At 47.5% G+C, this 21920-nt stretch overlaps 1 protein-coding gene across 1 annotated transcript in view; it reads right to left on the bottom strand.

Annotated features, from left to right (window-relative positions):
* The window catches only part of TIMM22 (translocase of inner mitochondrial membrane 22), a 28301-nt gene extending 14622 nt beyond the window's left edge, over positions 1–13679 (bottom strand). The window contains exons 1-2 of the mRNA XM_068266011.1: positions 13254–13679; positions 872–1068 (exon numbers count right to left, since the gene is read on the bottom strand). Of these exons, the coding sequence (XP_068122112.1) occupies positions 872–1068; positions 13254–13506 (450 nt within the window). The 5' untranslated portion in view covers positions 13507–13679. The remainder of the gene's footprint in view (positions 1–871; positions 1069–13253) is intronic.
* Between the last annotated feature and the right edge of the window lie 8241 nt (positions 13680–21920).

The raw sequence follows: 21920 nt of genomic DNA, 5'->3' as shown, positions 1-21920 counted from the left end.
CCAGTTGCCTGACTCTCCTGCTGATCCTGTGTCTCTAATACTTTTAGCCACAGCCCCTCAGCAAGCATGCAGGTCAGGTGCTCTGACTGAAGTCAGACTGGATTATCTGCATGCTTGCTTCAGGTGTGTGATTCAGCCACTACTGCAACTAAATAGATCAGCAGGATGCCAGGCAATTGGTATTGTTTAAATGGAAACATCCATATCCCTCTCAGTTTAGGTTCCCTTTAAACAATACCAATTTCCTGGCAGCCCTGCTGATCTATTTGGCTGCAGTAGTGTCTGAACAACACCAGAAACAAGCATGCAGCTAGTCAGATCTGACAATTAAGTCACATACACCTGATCTGCTGCATGCTTGTTCAGCATGGCTTAAGTATTAGATGCAGTGGATCAGCAGGCTAGCCAGGCAACTGAAAGAAAATAAATATGGCAGCCTCCAGATCCCTCTCGCTTCAGTTGTGAAGGTCAATACATCCCAGCATCTCTGGAAATGCTACTGTTTACATAAATCTACACATCCATAGAGGTTCAGATTTAGGGCTACTAATAAGTCAACTACATTTATATTGAGGATTACAAATGCAGAGAAGAACAGAGACATTTACTTCGGCTGAGTTCACACTTTCTGCATGCGATTCTCGCTTTGTTGATCACCAAAGCGCTGCTGCACAAGTAATTCTATGGGCAGCGATTGTGGTGCATTTGTGATTTCCGACAATTGCAAATGTGCAGCATGTAGCATTTTCCCAGCGATTGTAACACGATTTTCAATCATTTGCGAAAAAACTGCAAACACCTCAAATCTCTAGGCAATTATGATCACGTTTTGAGACATCGAGCGTGAAAGGGGCCTTAGCAAAGGACTTACCGACTCTACTAGACACTCTGTGCAGGAGAACATGGCACCAACTATGGCAAAGTTCTTGGCGTAGGACATCCCCCTCTGCCCCATGTCTTTCAATACTTCTTTCGCAGTAGGTGTGCGAAAAGGATCTTTAGGGTCAAATCCTGCATTAGTATCAATGCCGGCAGTGAATACTCCGAAGGCTCCACCCAGAACAAAACCTAATGATGAAAGCAAAGGACACACATTTTACTATAACCCAGACAACCCTGATAGATTATATTCTGTATTTCAAGTGCTAATATGCTAAAAGTGAACCTGAGCTGGGTCCACAAAAATACTAATAAAATGAGGTACTTACTTAGGTAGAGGGAAGCCTCTGGATAGTCTAGAGGATTCTCATCTCTTCCTTGACCACACCATTGTAGCACACTGACCCTCTGAACATGACCAAAGCTTGTCGGATATGTCCTCATGGCCGCACAACCAGCCATATACTTTTGCAGCCATACTGTGCCTGCACGAGTACTGCCACAACTTCGCAGTAAGCCAAAAGCCACTCTATTACAAGCCGCTTTGTGCTGCGCGATTTCAGAAGGCAAACTATATTGAGTGGTGCCTTTTAGCAGGACGGCTTTGCGGCCTTTTAGCCCCTTATACTTTTCTTAGTGGTTCTGGGTCACCATGAGTTTTATGGTTATTCTATATATCACACAAACCTGGAATCGCAGCCTAACTTTTGGACAATGCATCCGAATGCCTGTAACCAAGCATAGCACCGCTACAAGAATTTGGATGCGTAATCACACAGCCGGCATCCATCTCAGGGACTAATGCTCAACTCTAGTGGAAACCTGGTGGTAATAATAATAATAATAATAATAATAATACATAATATGTGTAACCTGCCAGGACCAAACTTAATCCTGGGGTGACACTGCGGGACCCCAGCATTGTTCAGACATGTGACGACCTTGGGACAACGGTATGCCTGCTAGATCCTTAAAGAGAACACGAGGTGGGTTTGAAGAATGTTATCTGCATACAGGGGCTGGATCTGCCTATACACCCCAGCCTCTGTTGCTATCCCAAACCCCCCTAAGGTCCCCCTGCACTCTGCAATCCCTCATAATTCACAGCCACGCTGCTGACAAACAGCTTGTCAGAGCTGGCTGTGTTTATCTCTATAGTGTCAGTTTGCTGCTCTCCCCGCCTCCTGCAGAACTCCGGTCCCCGCCTGCATCCCTTCCCTCCCTGCTGATTGGAGGGAAGGGATGGGGCAGGGACCGGAGCTATGCAGGAGGCGGGGGAGCAGCAGAGACTGACACTACAGATGTAAACACAGCCTCACAGCACGGCTGTGATTTATGGGGGATTGCAGAGTGCAGGGGGACCTTAGTGGGGTTTGGGATAGCAACAGAGGCTGGGCTGTATAGGCAGATCCAGCCTCTGTATGCAGATAACATTCTTTAAACACACCTCGGGTTCTCTTTAAGCCTCATAAACACGCCTGACTTAAGTCGGCCAAGGCAACTGATAACAACCGCATCTGCCGATAGAGGTGTGTACAGAAGCCCCCGACCAGTGGCAGCCGCTCGGCCAATTTCTTTGAACACACCGTTCACAGCCGGATTACGTCACACTGCTTTGTTGTTCCTTCCCCCACCACATAGACATAAAACATTAGGGGGACAGGAGTCAGTGGCAGAGTCACAAGGCTGATTCCAGAAAGATTTCACACTGAAATCAAACTGTGATTTATGGCAGCCAACAGCTCTCTCCCCGATCAGATAGAGGATTGAAGCGGGTTAAATTGAAACTAGTACTAGTTCTAACATAGAATAGTACATAGACTACTTCCTGCTTTCAGGGTGACCATATAACTGTGTGAAGTCATGAAGGTCCCTAAGGCAGCATACACGCTACAGTATTCTCCCCAGAAATTTTTTCCAGCCGGGTGGGGCGAGATGAGAGAATACAGGGCCGGCACTTCTCTGCACAATTCTGCTTACAGCATAGGAGAAGGTGTGCCAGATGCTCACAAAAACTAGCCGGGTGAAGCACACAGCTAAAAGAGCCTAGGGAGAACACTGCACTATACAGTGCTGCCCATAATTATTCATACCCCTGGCAAATTTTGACTTAAAGTTACTGTTATTCAATAATCATTCAGCATTATTTGGGGGGGGGGGGGGGCGGACTCCTCTTATTTACATTTGAGCAAAAAGTGTCCAGTCCAAAATTATTCACACCCTTCTCAATAATCAACAGAAAAGCCCATTACAGCAATCAAACACTTCCTATAAGTGCAGACCAGCTTTTTGCACAGGTATTTTTGCCCATTCATCTTTAGCAATGAGCTCCAAATCTTTCAGGTTGGAGGGTCTTCTTGCCATCACCCTGATCTTTAGCTCCCTCCACTGATTCTCAATTGGAGAGAGGTTAATGTTTGCTAACCATTTCTTCACCACTTGTGCGGTGTGTTGTTGGGTCATTGTCATGCTGAAATGTCCACTGGTGCCCAAGGTGAAGTTTCTCTGCAGACTGCCTGATTTTGTTGTTGAGAATCCTCATGTATTGCTCTTTTTTTCATGGTGCCATTTACTGTGATTCCCTGGTCCATTGGCTGTAAAAAACACCCCCAAAGCATTAGGTTCCCACCACCATGCTTAACAGTGGGCATGGTGTTCTTTGGGTTATTTTTACAACAAATGAATGAAACATCATTTGTGACCAAACAATTCACTTTTTCTTTCATCTGACCATAACACGGAAGACCAGAAGTCTTCTTCTATGTCCAGATGAACATTTGCAAAAGCCAAGCGAGATTCTGTGTGCCTAAACTCGAGAAGCGGCGTCCTCCTTGGTCTGCATCGGTGGAACCCAGCAGTGTGCAGTGTCTGTTGGATTGTCTGCCTTGAGACATTGCCCCCAGAAACTGTTTTTCACCTCTCTCACAATCCTCCTGGCCAGCACAGGTGTCACTTTTGGCTTCTGTCCACGTTCTCTGAGATTTTTCACAGTGCTGTACATCTTGTATTTTTAATAATACTTTGCATTGTAGCCACTGGAACTTAAAAACATTTAGGAATGGCCTTGTAGCCCTTTCCTGACTTGTGAGCAGCCACAATGCGCAGCCGCAGGTCCTCACAGAGCCCTTTTGTCTTAGCCATGACAGTCCACAAACCAACTGCAAAGAGCTGCTGTTTTGCACCTGTTGGGTTGATTTAAACAGCTGTTCCGAGTTAATCAGGGTAATTAGGATGCTTTAGAACAGCCTTTGACAGAGGCACCTGGCCACGATACAGACCCAAATTTTGCTTTCTCCAATTTATTGCCTGATGAAGCAGGATTGAGACCTGCGAATCGCGTTGCACTTTGGAGTATCTAATAAATGTTACTGTGAATTATAAAAACATCTCACAGTCTGTTTTTCAACGAGGGAGGGAAGTTCACTGAACTTCCCCCTTTTAAACGTTTTTTAAACGTTTTTATTCTTGTTGGCGCCTCTGTTCATAAACTTGCAATTAGTCTAGACTACTCTTGGTGGAGGGGTGCATCCCCATTTTTCTTCCTATCTACAGAGAGCGACTTTTTAAACCTGAGTGGGGTCAGGTTCTAATTCTCCCCACCTGCTGTTGCTAGTGGTTGCCTATGTGGTGACCCATGTTTGTGAGTATAACCATTGATACTTTGATATAAAAATCTACAATTGATTTAAAATACTATACTATATTGGGCTCTCGGTTCTGTTCTTTGTTTTAAGCTTAAAGGGGAGGTTCAGGGAGGGTGGGGAAAAAATAAAAATCAATTTCCACTTACCTGGGGCTTCCTCCAGCCCGTGGCAGGCAGGAGGTGCCCTCGCCGCCGCTCCGCAGGCTCTCGGTGGTCTCCGGTGGCCGACCCGACCTGGCCAGGCCGGCTGCCAGGTCGGGCTCTTCTGCGCTCCAAGTCCTTCTACTTCTGCGTCCCACGCCGGCGCTCTGACGTCATCCGACGTCCGCCGGGCTGTACTGCGCATGCGCAGTAGTTCTGCGCATGCGCAGTACAGCCCGGCGGACGTCCGATGACGTCAGAGCGCTGGCGTGGGACGCAGAAGTACAAGGACTTGGAGCGCAGAAGAGCCCGACCTGGCAGCCGGCCTGGCCAGGTCGGCCACCGGAGACCACCGGGAGCGGCGGCGAGGGCACCTCCTGCCTGCCACGGGCTGGAGGAAGCCCCAGGTAAGTGGAAATTGATTTTTATTTTTTCCCCACCCTCCCTGAACCTTCCCTTTAAGTCAAAATTTGCCAGGGGTATAAATAATTATGGGCAGCACTGTATATTATTCTCATCTGAAACAAGCACTGAGCATTGTTTCCAGTGGCAGTTTAGAAACTGGGGCTGCACAGACATGCTGCTCGGCTTCTGGTCAAAGAGTATGTTCCATTTTATGGAGAGGACAAACAGGACCCTGCTGCAGGAACTGCAAAGCAAATTCTCATACCAACAATATCAGATGAGCAAGAATGATTTGTCATACCAGATCATAAGCAAGGAAGCCAGAGATGTTACGTAAACATTACCTAACCTATGCTAAACTTACCGTATATACACGCAAGCAAGCTGAATTTTTTACCTCCAAAAAGGGGGGGGGGGGGGGGTCAAAAGTTGGGGGGGGTCGGCTTGCTTGCGAGTCACCTGTGGTCCGCGCCCCCCTCCGCTCCCCCCCTACGGCCGCCGCTATCACCTGAGACGGCGCCGCATCTTCTATTATTCCCCTCTCCACTCGTAAAGTAATTCACAGCAGCGCGCCCCACGGCGGCTGCTGTGATGATGAGGCAGGAGCCGTAGAGAGAGAGCGGTTCCGAATAGCTACAGGAAGCCTCTCTCTCTCTACGGCTTCTGCTGCCGTGGGGCGCGCTGCTGTGAATTACTTTACGAGTGGCGAGGAGAATAATAGAAGATGCGGCGCCGGCGCAGGTGATAGCGGCGGCCGCGCACGGGGGGGGGGGGGGGGGTAGCAGAGGGGGGCCCTGTACGAGCTATACTGGGCACTATATGGGCACGATACTAGCTATACTGGGCACTATATGGGCACTATACTAGCTATACTTGGCACTACCTACCCATACTGGGCACTATACTAGCTATACTGTGCACTACCTACCCATACTGGGCACTATACTAGCTATACTTGGCACTACCTACCCGTACTGGGCACTATACTGTGCACTGCCTACCTATACTGGGCACTATACTAGCTCTACTGGGCACTATATGGGCACTATACTAGCTATACTGGGGCACTATACTAGCTATACTGGGCACTATACTAGCTATATTGGGGCACTACCTACCCATACTGGGCACTATACTAGCTATACTGGGGCACTATACTAGCTATACTGGGGCACTATACTAGCTATACTGGGGAACTACCTACCCATACTAGGCACTATACTGGGCACTACCTACTCATACTGGGCACTATACTAGCTATACTGGGACACACTGGGGGGGGGGGGGGAAATCACTCGGCCAGCATTTCCTACCCCCGGCTTATATGAGGGTCAATCATGTTTCCTGTTTTTTCAGGTAAAAGTTGGGGGGTCGGCTTATATGCGGGTCGGCTTGCTTACGAGTATATACGGTAATTACAGTCATCCCAAGGGATCAGGGCTTGAAAAGACTAGCGACACGCTCTGTTGCTATGGAGCAAGGAGAAAGCAGGAGGGCTAAGGAGACCAATGGCCTTGGCCTGTACTTGCTGAAACAATCGGGCACTCTGAATCTCTCAGCAACACACCAGGCTATTATCAACATGATAGACCCTCGGCAGAAGTCTAGCAAGTGCAATGCTGGGGATACATGGTATGTTTTGTACCGTGTATCGAGCCGCACGATAGATTGCGGCGCATCCCCGCGCGCGGCTGGATCGATTCCCGCTTGTACCTGCTGGCACTTCCTTATCAGCGCTTCATTTTTTTCTTTTGTCCTGCCCGCCGGTATAGAGCGCGGAATCGATCCGGCGGGTCATCGGACACGTCGGATATTATCAATCGAGCCATCAGCGGCTCGATTGATAAAAAAAAAACTAACCGTGTATGCCCAGCATAAGACACACTAAAGCCTGTCAGGGATCAGGACTCGATTCCTCAGGCAACAGTTTGGGTCATGTATGTAGAGACGCATCACTAGCCTACAGGCTGCAGATGATGATGATGCATTCCATTGCCATGGAGGGAATAGGAGGGCCATGGCGTAGCATACTACTGTGATGGAGGCCACTGTACATACTACATTGTAGGTATAGGCAGGCCCAACTGAGAAAACTAATGGGCGTACAAGGCTTTGGCCTGAGGCCCACTGCCAAAACTGCAATCGTGAAGTCCAATAGGGGTAGTTCTACTCACAGCATTTCAAGTGTGGACCGATTGCAAAAGCGCTGCAGCATTTTGGGAAGGTTTACATTGTCTGCAGAGACATTAAAGAGACACTGAAGCGAGAATAAATCTCGCTTCAGTGCTTACATTCAGCAGGAATTCAGTGCCAAGTGAGCACCCACGGAGTGGAGATTCGATGTGCTTTGACTTGCAGTGCCTCTGCACAATAGACACCTAAATTGGTGCTGGGGCTCACAGACACCTATTTAAAGAGGGATTGTGTGATTTGTTAGTGTGACATAATCCTATTTAGCTTGAGAAAGGTCTGAGGATCGAAACAGCGGAGCTGTCGCTGAGGGGATGATGGTCTTACTATTTGAATAAAGAGCTATTTTTACCATTGATGGTGCTGACTTGATTGGAGAGGAAGCTTATATTCAGCAGGGGCATGTGTGCTAAAACGCCGCTATCCTGCGGCTAAACGGGGGTCCCTTACCCCCCAAATCCCCCCTGCAAAATCTACGACCAACTTGGTCGTAGATTTTGCTGCTGTTGAAGCAGGGCTAACGGCTGCAGCCCTGCCTCTCAGCTCCGTCTATCAGCGGCGCATCACCGCCTCTCCCCCACCCCTTTCAGCAAAGGAGGCAGACGCGCGTGAGGCAGGGCTGCAGCAGTTAGCCCTGACTCAATCAGGAAGAGATCCCGGGCACCACGAAGGGGATTTGGGAGGTAAGGAAACCCCGTTTAGCCGCATGATAGCAGCGTTTTAGCAGGGGCACAGATGCCCCTGCTGAATATAAGCTCTGAAGCGAGTTTTATTCTCACTTCAGAGTCTCTTTAATGTCTGGGAATCACTTTTAAAATTACAGGACTTCCACAATCTCCCAAAAAGTCCCGCTAGTGGGCCCCAGGCCTCAAGGCCCACCAACAATACATCTCTAGATCCTACCACACTCGCCAACTACCGCCCAGTCTCACTTCTCCCATTTGCATCCAAACAATATACTTTCAAATGTCGGAATAAAGGGCCTTTCTCTCACATGGTTATCTTCCTACCTCTCTGGAAGGTCCTTTACAGTCTCCTACTCAGATTAGATCTCTTCTCCTCATGCTTTGTCTGTCGGGGTTCCTCAAGGCTCTGTCCTTGGTCCCCTCCTCTTTTCCATCTACATGCACGGTCTTGGTGACTTATCAACTCATTCGGGTTTCAATACCACCTGTATGCAGACGATACGCAACTGTACCTCTCGGACCCAGACCTTAACTCCCTCCTCAAACGTGTTCCTGACTGCTTGTCTGCTATATCCTCCATGTCCTCTCGCTTCCTAAAACTTAATATGAGTAAAACAGAACTAATAATTTTTCCACCGTCTCTGGCCACCTCTCTGCCTGAAGTAACTATACATGTTAATAACACTCCCATAACTTCAGTTCCCAAAGCACGATGCTTGGGGGTAATATTCGACTCTTCTCTCTCTTTTATTCCTCATCTTAACTCCATAACCAGCTCCTGCCATCTCCAACAAAAATATATCTCGCATCCGGCCCTTTCTCACTCAAGACACAACCAAAATGTTAACACATGCTCTTATAATTTCTCGTCTGGACTACTGCAATGTACTACTTTGTGGACTACCTTCTAACAAACTGGCCCCGCTCCAGTCGGTACTGAACTCAGCTGCTCGTCTCATTCATCTTTCTTCTCGATCTTCCTCGGCTGACCCTCTCTGTCAAGCTCTTCACTGGCTGCCAATTAACCAGTGGATCCAGTTCAAACTCCTAACTCTAATCTACAAAGCTCTCCACAATCTCTCTCCCCGGGACATATCATCACTAATTTCCAGATACAAACCCAATCGCAATCTCAGATCTGCACACAATCTTCTGTTGTCCTCCTCTAGAATCACCTCCTCACATTCACGCTTACAAGATTTTGCACGCGCTTCACCGCTTCTCTGGAATCCCCTCCCACAACACATCCGTCACTCACCAACCTTTGTTACTTTTAAACGCTCTCTAAAAACTAATTTGTTCCGACAAGCATATGCGCTACCCTAGGCCACTTCCCTTTGTCATAAGACCAAATTGCACTCCTACTAGGTATCCTAAAAAACACACTGCCTTTATATATTTTATCGTATACTACTCTCTCCTCTTGTTTCCCCCCATTCCCTTTAGATTGTAAGCTCGCAAGGGCAGGGCTCTCTCCCACTTTTGTGTCTTGGAAATCATTATACATTTTATTCATCATGTTACTTTTATCACTATCATTACCACTTCTGTATTTTGTATTCTGTATGCTGTATCATTTTTTGTATTTTGTCACTAATTATGTATCTTGTATATTAGTGTACACCATTGTCTGTATTATGTACCCCATGTTTGTTTCTTACTTTGTACAGCGCCACGGAATATGTTGGCGCTTTATAAATCAATAATAATAATAATAATAAGTTGCAGGAAACTGCACATATTCACAGGTGGGGCCAATATAGTCTCAGTAGAGTTGACTAACCACCTCTGTGGATTTCAACAAAGCATGTACTATTGGTGGACGTTGAGGACAAGGTTGGAGGGACAGTACTGTGTAATGCTGGGAATACACAGTATGATCCAGCGAGACATCAGACATGTCGGAAATTATCAATCGAGCCATCTTAATGGCTCAAAACCGTACCGCTTATTCCCATATATATATATACACACACACACACACATACATACATACATACATACACACATATATACACATACATACACACATATATGTTTGCAAAAGTATTCGGCCCCCTTGAAGTTTTCCACATTTTGTCATATTACTGCCACAAACATGAATCAATTTTATTGGAATTCCACATGAAAGACCAATACAAAGTGGTGTACACGTGAGAAGTAGAACGAAAATCATACACGATTCCAAATATTTTTTACAAATCAATAACTGCAAAGTGGGGTGTGCATAATTATTCAGCCCCCTGAGTCAATACTTTGTAGAACCACCTTTTGCTGCAATTACAGCTGCCAGTCTTTTAGGGTATGTCTCTACCAGGTTTGCACATCTAGAGACTGAAATATTTGCCCATTCTTCTTTGCAAAAGTGCTCCAGCTCAGTCAGATTAGATGGACAGCGTTTGTGAACAGCAGTTTTCAGATCTTGCCACAGATTCTCGATTGGATTTAGATTTGGACTTTGACTGGGCCATTCTAACACATGAATATGTTTTGTTTTAAACCATTCCATTGTTGCCCTGACTTTATGTTTAGGGTCATTGTCCTGCTGGAAGGTGAACCTCCGCCCCAGTCTAAAGTCTTTCGCAGACTCCGGCCTCTTGCACACTGCACGCGATTCCGATTCCGTTTTTTAATCAGTTTTTACATCCGATTCAGATTCTGATTTGCAGTGTGCAGGGAGCAAACTGCAAATCAGAATCTGAATCGGATGTAAAAACTGATTAAAAAGCGGAATCTGAATCGCTTGCAGTGTGCAAGAGGCCTCCAAGACGTTTTCTTCCAAGATTGCCCTGTATTTGGCTCCATCCACCTTCCCGTCAACTCTGACCAGCTTCCCTGTCCCTGCTGAAGAGAAGCACCCCCAGAGCATGATGCTGCCACCACCATATTTGACAGTGGAGATGGTGCATTCTGAGTGATGTGCAGTGTTAGTTTTCTGCCAAACATAGAGTTTTGCATTTTGGCCAAGAAGTTCAATTTTGGTCTCATCTGACCAGAGCACCTTCTTCCACATGTTTGCTGTGTCCCCACATGGCTTGTGGCAAACTGCAAACGGGACTTCTTATGCTTTTCTGTTAACAATGGCTTTTCTTCTTGCCACTCTTCCATAAAGGCCAACTTCGTGCAGTGCATGACTAATAGTTGTCCTATGGACAGATTCCCCCACCTGAGCTGTAGATCTCTGCAGCTCATCCAGAGTCACCATGGGCCTCTTGGCTGCATTTCTGATCAGCGCTCTCCTTGTTTGGCCTGTGAGTTTAGGTGGACAGCCTTGTCTTGGTAGGTTTACAGATGTGCCATACTCCTTCCATTTCTGAATGATCGCTTGAGCAGTGCTCCGTGGGATGTTCAAGGCTTTGGAAATCTTTTTGTAGCCTAAGCTTGCTTTAAATTTCTCAATAATTTATCCCTGACCTGTCTGGTGTGTTCTTTGGACTTCATGGTGTTGTTGCTCCCAATATTCTCTTAGACAACCTCTGAGGCCGTCACAGAGCAGCTGTATTTGTACTGACATTAGATTACACACAGGTGCACTCTATTTAGTCATTAGCACTCATCAGGCAATGTCTATGGGCAACTGACTGCACTCAGACCAAAGAGGGCTGAATAGTTACACACACCCCACTTTGCAGTTATTTATTTGTAAAAAATGTTTGGAATCATGTATGATTTTCGATCCACTTCACACTTGTACACCACTTTGTATTGGGACACTTCTAGATAGGTAGGTGTTTTTATTATACTGGGGAGTGGGGGAAGGTACAAATCTACCTACTATACTGTGTGTATGGTGGGAGAGGTGGAATAGGGGACACATCTAGCTATTGTACTGCAGAAGGGGGGCACAGATCTAGCTATTTCTGCTACCTCCAGTATGTACAGTATAAGGTGATACTGTATGCCTGTATTTATAGTATACTTGCTGCAGTGTGTGCTGATCTCTGCTACCTCCAGTATAAGCTGTTACTCTGTGCCTGTACTGATAATAAACTAGCTGCAGTGTGTGCTGATCTCTGCTACCTCCAATATGCACAGTATGGGTTCTTTTCCACTAACTAGCGCTTGCGCTAAACGCTAATGATTGCGATTCAGCAAGTCCCTAATTTTTTTGAGATTTTGCTGTGCAATGCACTGCGTAGCAAAAACATAGTAAAGATTGCTCTTCAGCACGTTTTCACTTTTGTAAAAATCAAATTGCGGTAGAGGAAAATACCTACCGCAATTCCTATGTTATTTAGCAAACCATAGCGATTTAAAAATCGCTAGCAATTTGCAATTTAGCATCGCAAACGCTCCTAGTGGAAAAGGGCCCTATAAGCTACTTTATGCCTGCACTGATAGTATACTAGCTGCAGTGTGCTGACCGTTGCTTCCTCCAGTATGTGCAGTATTAGCGGTTACTCTGTGCCTGTACTGAAAGTAAACTAGCTGCAGTGTGTTCTGATCTCTGCTTCCTCCAGTATGTGCAGTACTGAGGAAGAAGGGGGTGGGGTCAGTTATGGGGAGAAGGGGTGGGGTCGGTTATCTGGAGGAGGAGTGGGGTCGGTTATGGGGAGGAGGAGTGGGGTCGGTTATGGGGAGGAGGAGTGGGGTCGGTTATGGGGAGGAGGAGTGGGGTCGGTTATGGGGAGGAGGAGTGGGGTCGGTTATGGGGAGGAGGAGTGGGGTCGGTTATGGGGAGGAGGGGTGGGGTCGGTTATGGGGAGATGGGGAGGAGGAGTGGGGTCGGTTATGGGGAGGAGGGGTGGGGTCGGTTATGGGGAGGAGGGGTGGGGTCGGTTATGGGGAGGAGGGGTGGGGTCGGTTATGGGGAGGAGGGGTGGGGTCGGTTATGGGGAGGGGGGGTGGGGTCGGTTATGGGGAGGGGGGGTGGGGTCGGTTATGGGGAGGGGGGTGGGGTCAGTTATGGGGAGGGGGGGTGGGGTCAGTTATGGGGAGGGGGGGTGGGGTCGGTTATGGGGAGAGGGGTCGGTTATGGGGAGGGGGAGAGGGGTCGGTTATGGGGAGGGGGAGAGGACAACCACAAAATTTGCTATGGGGCCCAGTGAATTGTAGCTACGCCCCTGACATAAATGTAACCCACTAGAATCTAATCACATTCATTTTGTGATAAGCCAATTACATGTCATGGAAGCACAAGCCTATTCCCTTTCCCTGAAATGATTAGCTCCCTATTGCCTGAACACAACCAAGTTCCACGCACATCGTTCCACAGCCATCGCAGTAGCTCCAGCCTCCAGGTAATTCTAATAAGGCATGCCTCATGATAGCAGCCAGAAATAAGGCAGGTCCTCCTTATGGTTACTCACCCCCCACACAGGCCAGGGCCGCCTTGAAGCCGCAGCTCTCCATCACCCGCTCTATCATCTTCTGCTCGTCAGGCTTGATGGGGGTAGGCATGCCGCCGAGCCCCCCCGGGACCGTTTGTCGAGGCCTCCTCTTCTCCCCCACTAGGTGATCCAGGATCATGCTGTACTGCAGGGTGACATCCCCAGGGGGGGGCGGCGGCGAGCTCTGGCCATCCATCCCGGGGGTCAGCACGGAGCTGCTGGGCGCCGCCATGACACTCACACGTGACTGCTTCAGCTCTGCACTTTCCACGCTGGAGGTTGTAGGGGGGGCTCCCAAGCAGCCAATGGCAAATAAACTCCTGCTCAGATATTATAGCTATTTATTACAGCGCGCATTGCACGTGGGGCACGGTACACAGTCAGTGACAGTCAGAGGTCGTCTTTGGAAATTATTCTGAAAAGCAGATTCACCACTACAGACCGCAATCACGTGACTGCTTGCGACTGTTTGTCCAATAGAATGTGTTTCCAACTGTATGACGTCACCCGCTTTTACAGCAAGTGGGCTGGTGACTGGTCTTGTAGCAGAGTGTCTGTTTTTGTACAGAGCTTTTATGCCTCTAATTCTTATTGCACTGAGATAACAGATTATCCAGCAAGCTCAATGTGAACCAGAACTCCTGGAGTGTGTAATGGCCCATACTCACGGGCAACTTTTCTTCTCTGTCGCTAGAACACGGGAGCGTGTGCGTGACAGTTCGCCGACACCTCGTTGCCACGTCCCTCCGCGTACACACGCGGAAGAGGGACCAGCGGCGCGACGGAAGCTGTCGCTGACGTTCCTCCTCTCCCCGACGGAAGCTCCGTGTTCTTTATGGAGGTTGCTGTCGCTAGTCCGAATACTCACGCGGACTAGCGACAGACTTGCGGCGGCAACTATCGCCAGGCGATTGACCGCGCCAATCTCCTGGTGACAGCAGCGACGGTTCGGGGTGCGCGCCCGTGCAACGCCTCATACTCACGGGCGACCTGCCGCCGCAACACGCGCGTGCCTCGTGTTGTGCCGACAATTGTAGCCCGTGAGTATGCACCATAAGGGGCTCGGGCTCCGTTCACACTTGCAAAACGCTAGCGTTTTGCTGTGGCGATTTTTGGCGATTAACGCAAAAAAATTGCCATTCACACTGTGATTTTTTTCGATTAGCGCTTCTATAGCACTAAACACTATCGCCGGGAAATAGTGCAGGATACAAATTTGCATTTGCCGATTTGCGTTAATCGCCGGCAATTAACGCAAATCGCCCAAGTGAGAACGGGCTTATAGGGTATTATGGCACTAGAGCTTTAAAAAACGTTAGCGCTTGAGCGGTTTGCCAAAATCGCCGGCAAAACGCTCAGATATGAACGGGGCCTTAGGGCTCGTTCACACTAGGGGCGTTTTTGGTCTTTTTTCAAGCGCAGGCAATTTTTAAAATTGTCCCCAAAAAGCTTGTGCAATGAATGCCTATGAGAAGGATTATATCAGCGCGGTTCGTGCGTTCAGCAAAGCGATGCCTGGACCATTTTTGAGGCGATTCCGCCTCAATGGAAGGTATAGGCAAAATGCTCACAAAATCGCTTTGTGCAGCGATTGCGTTTGTGTTTATAAAAGCGCTTTTCACAAAAACGCAACGCCCACCCAAGCGCCCGGAATAGAGAAAAAAACTTGTCAAAAAGGCCCAACGCAAATGGAACGCAATGTAAACGAGCCCTAAAAGAGACCAAAAAGCCCTCTTACTAACATGTTTTCCTTAAAGGAATGATCCGCGCAAAAAAAAGTTCCACTTACCCGGGGCTTCCTCCAGCATCTCCCGGTCCTCTTCGCCGGTGGAGCCGACCTCGCCAGGTCGGGTTCCGGGTCGGCCTCCTCTGCGCTCCACCGCGGGGGTCACGTGGTCCGGCCGACGTCATCTGGACGCTACTGCGCAGGCGCAGTTCTGCACCTGCGCAGTAGCGTCCAGATGACATCGGCCGGACCACGTGACCCGCGCTGTGGAGCGCAGAGGAGGCCGACCCGGAACCCGACCTGGCGAGGTCGGACCGGGAGACGTAGGAGCTGCGGCGGGGGCACAGGACGGCTGCCCCGGGCTGGAGGAAGCCCCGGGTAAGTGGAACTTTTTTTTTTTGCGCGGATCATTCCTTTAAAGTATTTGCTAATATTCAGGTTGAAGTGAGCATATGATGTCTCCCACGATGCATCACTGCTGCATATGAAAATCATAATTTGTTGTCCCTGTTTGCTTACAGGGACAACAAATGACGATTTGCATATTCAGCAGTGATGCATCGTGGGAGACATCATATGCTCACTCCAAGCTGAATAATCGCAAATACCTTACTTTGTACAGTGCCACGGAATAGGTTAGCGCTTTCTAAATCAATACTAATAATCCCTTCTGTTTCAAGAAGGCAAACTTTTGTTTTACACTGAAATTATAAAGCGACCCTGTCACAAACCGAATGCAGCCCATCTTATGCATACGTACCTGCTATCTAGTGTAGCATACTATATGAATGCACTTCTCCCACCAATACTGGCATAATTGCACATGCTTTTCTGAGCAGAGGCGTCGTTTTATCTTTATCACAGCTTGCAAATTAAAGGTGGCCATGCACTTCTAGATTTGCAACAGATTCGACCATCAGATAGATTTCTGTTAGATGCCTGTCAAGTTGAATCTGACAGGAATCTATCTGATGTGTGCTACACACTAGGAACAGATTTCCAATAGATTTCAGAATGAAATCTATTGGAAATCCCTCTAAATGCATTATTGGACCATTAGATCCAATGCAACTCCATGGGCCATTGATCTGCTGCCAGCAGCAGATCGACCTAGATTTCGCATCCTGTCAGATAGATCATATCGATCGAAATCAGCTGCAAATCGATCGATCTGGGAATTGGATAGAATCGATTTCTGATCGATCGATTCTATAGAATCAATCCATCGTTTGATGGCTGAAATCGACCAGTGTATGGGCCCCTTAAGAGACCCACTGATTTGTTCCCCGAGGGTATTTGGATTGTGTCTGCATGCCTGATCTCACGATAATGTTTATAGGACCAGTTCACACGGACGCTCGGGGATGTCGTGCTTGGCCAATGTTGAACTCTTTTCTGCAAACAAGTAGAGAAGTGTCGCATTTTGACCCCTACAGAGGGACATGGAAGCACTGCACTTAGCCTATCCTGGACATGTAGCGTCCAGGACAAAACAAGATGACGGGATCAAGCACAGCGTTTGCATGAGCTACAGGAAAAGCCAGTACCAATGATTAAACAGTTCTGTTCATTGATGTCAATGGGCAGTGCTTTAGCGACGAACAAAAAGCTCAGTGAATAACACCATTGTCACGCACATCTGAATTGGCCTTAAAGGTGGCCACTCACAGTTATAACTGAGCATACACTTTTTTGCTAGAAACTGATGACCCAACGCGCTAGCCTGATCAATAATTTGATTCATTTCGGCCAAGAATTTGTCAATGGAGCCAGATGGAAGATATCAATTGGTGTTGGATCAAGAGCGTCAGCAGAATGACAGCCCATAGTGCTTCACCTCATCGAGCAATGCAACACTGGGGTTTGATTGATTTTTAATAGATTTCATGCTGAAATCTATTAGAAATCTTCGTCTAGTGTGTGGAAGAATTTGATCCCTCGCTGGTAAAATTTGATCTGAGAGGGATCGATCTTTTGGCCACATCTATAAGTGTATGGGCACCTTTAAGCTAGTGACACTCCAATAGACTAAATCAAAGTGGCAAACACGATTGATCCCTCTCTGATTAGCGAGGGATCAGTTCCTACCACACACTGCACATCAATTTTCAGTAGATTTCAGTGGGAAATCTATTGAAAAACGATTGAACTACAGCGTTGCCATGTTCGGTGTAGTGCTATGCCTACGACCATCGATCGAACTGTCAGTAAGACATTTTGGAGCAGAGTTTTCTGGCAGAATTGATTAGAATGACACTAGAGTGGTACAGGAAGATCAACCAGTGAGTCAGAGCAATGCACTTTCACAGTTCTACACTACAATATGAAATATGCTTAAAGTGACCCAGAGATGAAGAAATCTGCCATTTTTTTTTACTTATCCGGGGCTTCCTCCAGCCCCATAAGCATGACTGTGTCCCTCGCCGTCCTCCTGCGATCTCCCGTTCAGCCTCAATCTTCCCCCGGTAAGCGGCTCAGCAAATGCAGAAGGCCCCGACTGACCTCACTCAGTCAGGCTGAGTCTGACTGAGCCGCGTACCGGGGTTTGATTGTGGCTGAACGGAGGATTGCGGGAGGACTGCTGAAGGACTGTGGGAGGACAGCGAGAGACACATCCATACTTATGGGTCTGGAGGAAGCCCTGGGTAAGTAAAAAACAGCAGATTCCTTAATCTCTGGTTAAGTGCATGCTATCAGAATGACAGTACTGCATTCTACTTTTCAAAGGCTCTGTCTCAACTCCGTAGTGGAGATAGAAAGAAAAGAGGGACGCTCTAAGTCCACTGCACCACTATACTATGCATCAATAGGACAGGTCTCACCTGTTTACGATGGGGCTGGCACAGCGTACACAGCCCGGATTCGCCTTGTCCCTCTTAGCCGAGCCGGGGACTGAGCTCTAGCGCGGGGCGGAAGTGACGTCACTCGCTCCAGGAAGTGGTGGATCAATAGCCAGACGACGCTAGGCAGCTCTATACAGAGCTTCTGGTGCTGGAAAGCGTGTGAAGTTTATAACTCGGTGTCACCACAGTGTTTTCAACGGGAGCAGCCGAGTTCAGACTGCGGGGGCCTGATCGCTATTTAGGGGCACACACTAGCTCCAAATTTCCTTGGACTGTCTGAACTCTGTCAGTCCCCATGGAGAAGAAGAAGAGTATGGACACACACACACACACACACACACACACACACACACCTCCCCCCCCCCTCTCTGATCAGATTTGATCAGAGTCAGAGAGGGATCTATCTGTTGGTCGATCTGATGGCAAATCGGCCAGTGTATGGCCACCTTTAGGATGACAGTTGTTTAGGCCCTCAGATTGTCCCCTTCATCAGAATATAGTGCTGACAAATATTTGTCTGCACTATATAATATAGATGGTTAAACCCTAAAGTAAACTAAAGTGATGAAATGGCCATTGAGAACAATTGTTTTATACATTTTCATAGTAAGTGAAAGGGTACCTATTGGAAGAGCTGGTTTGTAGGAAAGCTTTAGTTTTGCTTTAACCACTTGACGCCTACAGTACTAACCCCCCCTTAAGACCAGGCTTTTCAGCCTCCTGCACAGCCCAGCTTGGGAGCCTCGCGATCGGACTCACCTTTTTTTTGTCCCTAAGGGGACATGCCGCCGGAGGGGTCCGATCGCTGCAGCACTTTGTTTTTTTTTTTTTTCTTTCAGCCTCTACGAGGCTTTCTCTCCCTTCCTCCCTCCCCTTCCCTCCTCCCCTCTGGTATCTGATTTGGAACAGGACGGTGATCCGTCCTGTCCCGCCTCTCATAGGCAGGCCAGGGATCGCCGATCACGTACAGCGCTGCCGGGGACCGCAGCGCTGTACGCATGTAAACAAATTGGATTTCTTTCCCCTTTGGTTTTTTTACAAGCAGCCTGCTAGCCGTGATCGGCGGTCCCCAGGAGGTTAAAGTGAACCCAAGGTGAAAATAAACTGATAAGATAAACAATTATATTTATACTCCTAAAAATGACCTTTTTAAGTATCTCAGGGTTTTGTTTTATATTTAAACATTCACAAAGAAGGTTGAATGCTTTACTGTCTCTAATCAGTGACAGCCTATTAAGTGTCCCAGAGTTAAAAGGTCATTAGTTCATGTATTGTATCTCACCCTGCCCTCAGAACTTGTGTTAAGCCCCATCTACATGGAGCGATCCGGCGGCTCGATTAGCCGCCGAATTGACTCTTCCGCATCCCCGCGCGTACCTGCCGCGTCCCCGCTCCTCCGCGCGTGCGTCAGATTCGATACCCGCTCGTCCCCGCCGGCGCCGCTTATCTTCCGCTCGATTCCCCGCTATTGTCCGCTCGCGGGGGTCGAGCGGGGAATCGGCCACGACGAGATCGGACCTGTCGGATCTTATCAATCGAGCGGCATCAGCGGCTCAATTGATAAGTAAGATCGGCACGTGTAGACCCAGCTTTATGGCTGTAATTTGCTTATCAGTGATGTGTACTATATTTCCGACAAGGTACTGACAAGACAGAAGCTGTCACTTCCATGCCTAGAAAAGAACACTTTCAGGCAACAAAATAAATCAAGTAAAACAGCCTGATTAATAATGTTTTGTACTGTACATACACATGTTTATCTCATCATGTCACATGTTGCCTCGGATACACTTTAACTCTTCCTGGAGCAGGGTTGAACAGCCCACCCCATGCGAGAACGCGCCCACACAGAAGACACAAATTACTTCTAGGGGCTGGAAGAAGTCCCAGGTAAGTAAAGCTAGATTCAATTGCTTGCCTAGGAAGTCCCTTGAAAGGAAATAAATATGGCAGCCTCCATATACCTCTGACTTCAGTTGTCCTTTAAAGGAAATCAGTGACGTAATAAAAAGTTTTATCACTCCCACGCCGCCGTCTTCTGCTGCCTGCAGCTCCGGTACTTGGTCCCGTAATTTCCTCCAGTTACAGCAGTCTGCGCAAGAGGAAGTTCACTCTCCACATATATCTCCGGTGGCCACTGGAGGGATATATAGAGAGCGCACTTCCTCTTGAGCAGACTGGCTGTGAGTGACTGGAGGAAGTTACGGGACCCAGTACAGGAGCTGCAGGCAGTGGAGGACGGCGGCGTGGGAGTGAACCCGTGCACATGGGGCTGGAGGAAGCCCCAGGTATGTATAAAACTTTTTTTTCATCTCTGGTACACTTTAAACAGAAACAAATGCACTGAGGACTATATTATTACAAGCATGATACCATAAAACAGTATCAATTCTGTAGCTGTAATAACAGAGAATACCCTCATTCTGAACTGCATTGCACTGGCCCATAGCTCCCAACTGTCCCTCTTTCGGAGGGACAGTCCCTTTTTGAAAGCCCTGTCCCTCTTTCCTCCTCATTTGTCCCTCTTTCAGGACTTTGTCCCTCTTTCTATTTAAATATATATATTTCTCTACTAAAAAATGTGTTTGGCTCTAAACTTTATTCCAATCTTTTATATTGATATATTACTAATTTTAAAATGTTAATATGAAGGAAAATGAACCAGAATAGAAAGGACCAGTGTGATTTGAATTATAAAACAACATATTTTTCTTATGAAAGCTTTATGATATGCGTGACTAGGGTTGTGATGGGGGCATGATCAGGGGTGTGGCAGGGGCGTGGATTAAGTGTCCCTCTTTTTGATCTCAAAAAGTTGGGAGGTATGCTGGCCATGTATGTAATAAATAAGCTACCCTCACTAGGATATTCCTTTTCCTTCAATAATGCCATACATAAGATCCTATCTCATCTTATAGCAGACACAAGCTCAGCAGGACTCCTCTCCTCTGATTGCTGCTGTCAGAAAGTAGGGGCTCCATGAACGAGTTAAACAGAAGAACTGCATTGTATATCTGCAAGGACATGTGGGGGCGCAGGTCGTTGTCATGGCAAAGACTACAGCCCCCAGTATGTTTCTACTCCGTTGGCCCATACGAGTTCTGGGAACTGAAGTTTTCACCACCCAAGCGACAGCTACAAGCTCAAGGCGCACTGACTACATTTCCCGTCATGCAGTTAGGGGGGGTTGCTGTGTATAGAAGGGAGGAGTTGTTCATATGTGCGTCGGATGCCCTCTAGTGCTTTTATGTGAGTACTACAGCTAGTACCTGTCAGCTGCAGAAGAGATCGGGGCACTAGGAGAGCGAGGTAAGGCAATTAGTGGGTGGCTCAGGCTGGTAGTAGGAAACTGCAGTGTTTCTGATTACTGTGGGATTTCTGCATGAAGTAGAAGAAAAGCTCTCTGTGGGAGTCTTATAGCTCCAGCTGGCATCACCTGTTCAGTGATTATGGCACATATATATATATTATAATCCATGTGCTGCACAGTGCACACGTCAATCTCTTAATATAAATAATACATGGCGAGAAAATGATATTAATCCCAGTGGCTGTGTGTAGGGATATTGATTTTCCCTTAGCCTGCTTGTGTTGGGTTTGATGATGATATACACTTGTTCCTGCTCTCCTCACTGCTGCTAGGGAGACTCTGCAGTGAGCTGCCAGCCACTCTCACTACTGTCTCTCTTGCTTTGCTATAGGGGGGGAAATAATGCAATATTGACCTTAGCAGAGTACATGATTTACAGTTGCTGAATTGGTGGGACATGACACACAGGCATCTGTAGTGTTGATTGATTCCTATTATCAACATTCAAAACATGTTGTCCTATTTTCTTTCAGTCATATACATAAAGATGTCACCTGTGTGACTTTGAGCATTGATTGTATGCAGGCTACTGATGTTTAATGTTCTTTTTTTTTTCTTTGAAAAGGTTTTGGCTTTTTATGTTGGGTAGTCAGTTGCGCCAATCTATCTGCACTCAGGGCAGTGGCAACAGCAATCCACCAATAAACTTGAATGATTGTCTTAGCTGTGCATGTACATTTATCTGCATGGTATGGGGTCCGAGTTCT

This window comes from Hyperolius riggenbachi, chromosome 2, assembly GCF_040937935.1.
Source record: "Hyperolius riggenbachi isolate aHypRig1 chromosome 2, aHypRig1.pri, whole genome shotgun sequence".
Classification (NCBI taxonomy): domain Eukaryota; kingdom Metazoa; phylum Chordata; class Amphibia; order Anura; family Hyperoliidae; genus Hyperolius; species Hyperolius riggenbachi.
The sequence above is the reverse complement of the archived record's forward strand: the minus strand, read 5'-3'. Positions and strand labels throughout refer to the sequence as shown.